This window comes from Cydia amplana, chromosome Z (assembly GCF_948474715.1).
Source record: "Cydia amplana chromosome Z, ilCydAmpl1.1, whole genome shotgun sequence".
Taxonomy (NCBI): domain Eukaryota; kingdom Metazoa; phylum Arthropoda; class Insecta; order Lepidoptera; family Tortricidae; genus Cydia; species Cydia amplana.
Genome location: NC_086096.1, coordinates 17,782,187 through 17,789,660, shown reverse-complemented (window position 1 = coordinate 17,789,660; position 7,474 = coordinate 17,782,187). Strand labels below are relative to the sequence as shown.

The 7,474-nt window shown below is 40.2% G+C and overlaps 1 protein-coding gene across 1 annotated transcript; it reads left to right on the top strand.

Annotated features, from left to right (window-relative positions):
• Positions 1-834: 834 nt before the first annotated feature.
• Positions 835-6,604, top strand: LOC134661018 (uncharacterized). The gene is made up of 10 exons (XM_063516915.1): positions 835-1,080; positions 1,448-1,634; positions 2,034-2,266; positions 2,561-2,687; positions 3,149-3,338; positions 3,819-3,948; positions 4,334-4,415; positions 5,035-5,165; positions 5,658-5,739; positions 6,468-6,604. The coding sequence occupies exons 1-10, from the start codon at positions 1,036-1,038 to the stop codon at positions 6,542-6,544; spliced, it is 1,284 nt and encodes a 427-aa protein (XP_063372985.1). The 5' UTR covers positions 835-1,035; the 3' UTR covers positions 6,545-6,604.
• Positions 6,605-7,474: the final 870 nt, after the last annotated feature.

Sequence of the window (7,474 nt, the reverse complement as noted above, 5' to 3'; positions counted from 1 at the left end):
AGCCGTAGCTACCTCCTTGTATTATGTATAAGGTATCTGTTAACTGTGTGAGATCATAGACTTTTGTGCTTTTTTACCTCATTATTGTTGTGACTGAAAAATTAATCTCTTAATCAAGTTTTTTATGAAATACCTGTACCTGTTAGTGTAGACATAAGACTTTCTCACTAATCTGGCCATGTATATCACAAGTTTTGTATTAATTTATAGTCAAAATAACTGTATATTCCTAGCTTTTATACAAATTAATATACATTGGTTTTGCTGAGTTGAAGTTACATTTACTCAAAATCCTACATCAATTGAAGGCAGAAATCGTCGAAACCGCGATTAGAACCGCGACGGTCGACCGCACCGCCGCACCGCCGCCGCTAGAGGCGGTCGGTCGGGCATCGTCATTTCATTCATTGATTGATTACTGCCGTGATTAAAATGTTTTTGGTGGCTTAAACCGAATGTTACGTTAGCGTACGAAACCCTTGCTGTGTATGGTGTTACTTTAGGTAAGTACATACACTTATGCGGTTCCGCACACCGCTCCAGTGTGTAAGCGAGATAGCACTACGCATGTGCACCGGAGCAGCGTGTGGAACCGCATCTAATGTGAAGACTGCTACACGTTGTCTAGCCTAAGTCCCTATAATCGTGCAATATAATATTTTGCCAGTCCTGAAGTATACCCGATAAATCCTTATAATAGTTTGACGGTTACGATGAAATTCTCGATTGATTCTACATATTGCTGACTTAGGTATTTTATTTGAGTCTTTATAGCTAAATAGTAATTAGTTAAGCACTTAAATAAATATAAGTTTACTAGCATATGAAATGTTTGAATTAGCAACGAACCAATTGTTCTTCTGAATGTATAAGATCCAGCAATAAGGACTAGGTTTCTAACAATCAATTAATTCATAGCGTTACTTTTAACAAACTGCTTGTTAACGGCCCTATCGAAGCAATTATTTTTGATTGGGCTAATCAGCCCTACAGTTCCAGCTGGGCGCCGACAAGCAGTAAGGTAGCGTTGAAGGAATGTGGCTTATTCTTTATATAGTGTTTTCCGTCGGGATAAATCAGGTGAGGGATGAAAATAAAACTGTCTATGTACAACGCAAACTAATGTTCATTAGCGATTAGGAGTTACGAGACTGTTGAATTTAATTCAATTATGTCTAGACTCATTTTGGGTCATCGTGTTAGCCAACTAAGTAATTATGGCTACAAATATTACACTACGAGTACCTATTAAGTATTATTTATTAGAATAAATTCACATTCATAGTGTTCATGTTTGTGCGCATGATAATTATGTTCATTCACACAGGTTTCACTAGACCTTTTACTTTCCCGCATGTGATGAATTTAAACCTGAAGTCAATGTCAGAAAGGCTGTGTCACTTAATTTTTTTTAGATGTACCTATTATGTTTTGGTATTTATTACAGGGCCATGGACAAAAAGCAAAAAACAACACAAGTCGACCATTGTCTCACGCGTTCACGGTGTCCCCGGACGAGATCGTGCCCATGCTGCCCGACGAGGGCATGCAGATCAGCACCGTCATCGCCGGCCTCATGCCCGACTCCTTCGGGGAGATGTTCAACTTCCTGGACGGAGACAGCTTCGGAATAGGTTGTTCTTCATGACAGTTCTTACATGATCGAGGGAACTGCAGGGGTCCTTACCGGTATTACTATAATATCACCCTGCTTTTGCAAATAGCTTTTAACATTCTAAAATGGTATTTAGGGAGGGAGAATTTATAAGATAAGCTGTATTAAATGGATAAATATATTCTAAAACCAAATAACCAAATTAAATACCGTATCATTTGTATAATTAATACCGGTATTGATCCCTAGATCCATGATCGCGATTATGTCCGACATGACCAAAATCGGTACCTACGAATGCTTTTTCTATTGTCAGACATAAAAAATTAAGTGAATCTGGCTTGTGACGTGATAACTTACGGCTGAAAACGCCACAGTTGAATTCCCATTTTTTTAAATGTCTATATATTGTGTTCAGGTCCCATGCACGAGTTCGTATACGGCTGGCAAGCGATCGTGAATACCATGAGTATGAAGAACAACGTGGAGGTGCGCAAGCGCGCGGGGATGCAACGGTTCGCGCTGGCCGGGATCAACGGCATCACGCTCATCTCGCACATCGGGGTCACGGAGATCATGATCAACGGCACCAGGACCTACTGCTTCGGCGGCGTGTCGCGGCCCCCGGGCCGGCGAAACGTCATATGCAAGGTTTTGCTTCAATTCTACACCAAACCTGTTGACGGCATGCTTCGGCATGCATCGGGGCGTCCAAGATCATAATTTAAAGCCAAGAGAGCTACAGCTTCCTCAAGGCTTTTAATTTATTAATAAGTATGTCATACTTAAAGTCCCGGTAGTTAATAAGTACATTGTATTATCGTCAAAACTTTAAACTGCCCCGGACAATGGTTTCTATGGTGAATCCCGGAATTCCTTTGAATCCTTTAAGTTATGGCCATGTAAAACGCAGTGGGCATTTTTATTTTAAAATTGCGTTTCCAGGGTGCGATGTACCAAGAAGGAAGATTTTCGTGTAAAGTTCCGTATCTTCGCTTCCCAACGGTTACGGGCTACAAGTATTGTATAGATAAATATGCAGCGGTGAAGTCCATGGACGGCACGTACAAAAGTAAGTCGTCTGCTTCTGACAATGCAATGACACTACTCACTACTACAATAGGGTCAGTAGGCGGATATTGGTATATACGAATAGATTATGTAGAACGTAGGTACAAAATACATATAGTCCTGTTTTTTTGCATAATCAACTAAGCATAAAAGCAAACAGAGGGAGGAAGCTAGGAAACAAAAGAGAGAAAGAAGACTTGGCACGATCGCCTTTTTGGTACCTATAGGCATAGAGAAATATAATAAGACAAGAGTGCTCACTCCATACATCAGTTAGGTGGTTCCTAACCTTTTCAGTCCGGTCACCCTTATGACTAACTAGGGAACCTGATTTTACCCCTCCTCCCAATGGTAATAAAATATAAAACGTGTACGTTTGTTGTATTGTTGCTTAAGCTGAAACGGAGACGCTTCACGGTCTGTCTATTATATAGGTAAGTAATCCATAAATATTATTTACAGAAACTTACTGTGCTCGAGGTGACGTGGTTCCCAAGTTCCATTACGACTATATATGTGAGCGCCGGGAGATCAGGATAAAGAAAATCAACATGTCGGATCCTAACGAGCGATTCAATATAAGGAACCCCGTCGTGAGGAGAGCGGAGTATTACAGGGCGCCGTACGACATACTTAAGGCTTGCCCCGACTGGTAATATACTTTTTTTTACATACATACTTACGCGTTACCTATAATAGAAATAGAGAATTGTATACCTGCATATTTCCTAATTGGTTGGAAATATTGGTCCGATTCATCCAACTTCTTACATTCATTGAACCGTTTTCCTTGGGGACCTACTGACTTTATACATCTAATCTAAATGACATAGCTTTTGTACTTTACCGTGATCGTCCACGATAATGACACAATTGAAGGGATGTTTACAAAAACAACATAACTGACTACACTGGTTGACACCTGAAACGATTAACAATGTTCTTAAAAAAGTGTCAACCGCTCTAAGCAGTTATGTTGTTTTTGTAAACATCCCTTCAATTTTAAGGTCAATGTCAGGAGAAAATGTATGGATTGCAGTCGTGTCGATACTGTTGATATCGCGGACGGCCACGAGAAAGTATGAAAGCGTCCATTGAAACACTGGTCGATAATTGTGTGCTACACGAACAGGTATGGGTGCAATTTACGCATATCTCCAGAACTGGCCAACGCCGAGCTGCCGCCGGCGCTCCTGCGAGCCAACGACACCGAGTTCATCGCGCACGGTGGCAAATACTGGCTGGCGCTCTATTACACACAGGTAACATCATACTTGACTACTTATACACCTACTTATTGTATATTTGAATTTTATGTTTTATCTAATACCTTTAAACGAGCAATTCTTGTATAATTATATATTTCGGGGATCTCGGAAACGGCTGATCGGCTGACGGCTGAACGATTTCGATGAGATTTGCTACCTATATGGGGGTTTTTGATGGCGAAAAATTGATCAAGCTAGGTCTTATCTCTGAGAAAACGCACATTTTTGAGTTTTGATATATTTTCCGAGCAAAGCTCGGTCTCCCAGATATTTCAGGATATATTTAAGAGTAAAAAAGACAGAGCCAGGCGTATAAACCCTGTTATATAAAAGTTTGTTACTGAATTTGGTTGTCTTTAATATTTATTGCAAATTTCAGCTTTCCACGTATGCAATTTACTTCCAAGCGCACGCTGAGTACCCTTGGCAGTCTAATAGACCAGTAGTGCCGGCCGATAAAGGTAATTATTGTTGAATTTTAGCACATATACCCAAAGAGAATCAAATCACTACGTTTCCGCATCCGTAGCCATTCTAAAGTGGGGGTAACAACTATTAGTACGCGACTGATACTAATAGTTTTTACCTACCCCCGTGCTGTGCTCTTTACGGAGTCGGTAATTAGTTGGACCAAATTAACTGCACAGACTTTTCACTGGCACTTTGGAAGTGTCACTATGAAAATATGACGTTTATAGCGGTACTTCCATAGTTTGTCAGGTCAAAGTCAGTAGGTAGCTTAGACGGACTATATTTATTTCTTCTTCAATTGAAGAGTTATCGTCTTATCAGTGAAGTATTTTCCATTTCTCCCTCTCGAAGGTCATAGCCTTGACCTCTTGATACGACATGACACCAGCTTTTTCTTATATTTTTTGGTTTACGTCTTGGTATGCCCCTGCCTCTCATTCCTTTTATTTTGCCTTGTATGATGGTTTTATTTAAAGAAGTTGTCAGACGGAATCAAATGTCCAATCATTTTCCCGCGTCTATTTATTTAAATAACATAATCTCGTGTTGTTTTGGAACGTAGGCTACTTAAAAGCTTTGCAATCTTCCATTATTGTTTTTTCTTTACAGGTGGAATTTGGGAGCAACTTCTCAAAGCTAACATTGGCCCGGATATGAATCTTCATTACAACTTGAACGGAATCTTCAACAGATTCCCGAATTACCCAGCGACGATGGATTTGTTGAAGAACGATGGACAGGTAACAAGATCGTTCGTGTAGGATGACTGGAGTCGGATAATCGATCGCAATAAAATAGGGGACTGTGTGTATTGAATACCGTTGGAAGGTAGGTTGCTGGATTTGAAGGACGAGTTAATTGAATATAAACGTCACGAGTCACGATATTTAACAAAATATAATAAGCATAGATGTAGGATATTCATATTAGTTATTAAATAGGTAATATGGGAAGATGTGTAGCCTTAGAAAAAAATCGTGCTCCCAATTTGACAACTTAAATGGCTAGGTATTATTAGCATACATCGGGGTTTTTGGTGCGGGAATGTTTTACACTTAAAAATAGGTAAAAACTAAAAACCGATTTACCGACCGACAAGCACATTTTGAGCTTACTACCTATTTTAAATTGGGTAATGGGTAATTATTGTACAATAAACATATTTATAAATACCAAAAACCCGGATGTATGATTATTAGATACATAAGTAGGTAATTACTTCTTCTCTACAGGTGCAACCTGCAAACTTCAGGTCGCCGGTGTCCGCGGCCGGCGAAGAAATCATTTCCAACCCGCATTTAGCTGAAGGACCAGGTAAAGTTTACTAAGTTTAATACCGTGTTGTCTTTCCACCTGGCCGTACTCTTGTGCCATATATTATTTCTGCTCATGGTGTAAGCAGCATTAGGCAAGTACAATTTGCACTGCACCTATGTGTGGCGACCTCACGCTCTTCGTAAACGCTTCATATTGCGGTGGCTTAATAGTTTGAAGTCATAATTGACATACCTATATATCTCAGGACTGGCCTTACATGCACTTAAAATGGTACTAGTTCAGTGGTGTCACTCACGACTTCGAGCCAATCGTGTAGTCTAACGCAACTAGTTGCGATCAATCGCGCGGCCGCTCGCGCGTGATGCGAACTCATCAACCAATCGCGTTGCAGCGTTTTTACACCGCTGTACTGGCCCCATTCATGCTCCATTCTTATTGCCCGTAAGGCCAGAGTCCTGAGATATATATGTCAATGTTTGTAGTGGCTCCTGAAGTATTAGGTCTCATTTATACGGCGCGCAAACTCGTATACGATTTTAGTTACATTGCGGGCCATGGAGGTTACATCAATTCAGCCGACCAAGCAAACGCGCAATGTAATCAAACTCGCATGCGAGTTCTCGCCCCGTCTAAATGAGCCCTTAGGGTTAAACAAATAAATTATTTATATGCCTTGGCCTATGCCATGTAGTCCATAATAATACTCTCCTGTTCTCTTACACTGAGTCGCCATTTAATGTAAATAATTTACTTCTTCTTTATAGGTGGAGATATGAGTGCCACAGGGAACAATTATTTTCGACGTGATTCACAAGGTCAGCCGCAGTTCGACCAAGGATAAGAATAATATTGGAGAAGTTTCCAATGACCGACACTTGATAAAATATACAAATTAGTTGATTCTCATCGTTTTATTTCACTTTTATTTCTCATATCGTCAGGTGACAAGCAAAACTCACTAATTAGATACTAAAAAATAATTAAACAAAAATCAACCTTATTTTCGTACTAATATGGTTCACTATGGCTATGAACTTGTGGTGGTACTTAGTGAGTTTTGCTTGTCACCTGACGATATATAGCTGGTCAAGCAAATCTCGTTAGTAAAAAAACAGGCGCGAAATTCAAATTTTCTATGGGACGATATCCCTTCACGCCTACATTTTTCAAAGCCGCATTTTTCTACTGACAAGATCTGCGGAAAGAGAAGAGTCGTGGAATGTATGGGGCCCAATACATTCCACGGCTCTTCTCTTTCCTTATGCTTTGGTTTCCTCCGATAGCGGTGCCGTCATATAGCGGCCGTCTCCATACAAATACTACGACACCCATATTTAGCCGTATTATTTAGTATGGAGACGGCCGCTATATGACGGCACCGCTATCGGAGGAAACCAAAGCTTTACAGACTTATATTCACATTGATACTTTACAAATATAGTTGGTCAAACCAATTTGACAGTAAGTAACAACAAAAACTATACTCATCCTTTTCTTTTGGGTGCTAGTACTAGTGGACAAAGACAGTATGGTTCTCTCTGTCCATGTTTGAAATGAGACAGTCCTTTGGCAAACTATACTTCGTCAACCAGATCTTGACAGTAGAAAAAGGCGGCAAATTTGAAAAATGTAGGCGCGAAGGGATATCGTCCCATAGAAAATTTGAATTTCGCGCCTTTTTTTACTGACAAGATTTGGTTGACCGCGGGCTCAGCACGGTTTCATTTTTATCGACTATCACTATGCCCCTTACTTTCGCACTTACATACTT

Excerpts from the sequence above, each read along its gene's own strand:
- LOC134661018 (XM_063516915.1), top strand. The coding sequence starts at position 1,036 with ATGTGGCTTATTCTTTATATAGTGTTTTCCGTCGGGATAAATCAG. Across the intron at positions 4,416-5,034 it reads AGTAGTGCCGGCCGATAAAG|GTGGAATTTGGGAGCAACTT; the intron begins GTAATTATTGTT and ends TTTTCTTTACAG. Across the intron at positions 5,166-5,657 it reads TGTTGAAGAACGATGGACAG|GTGCAACCTGCAAACTTCAG; the intron begins GTAACAAGATCG and ends TCTTCTCTACAG.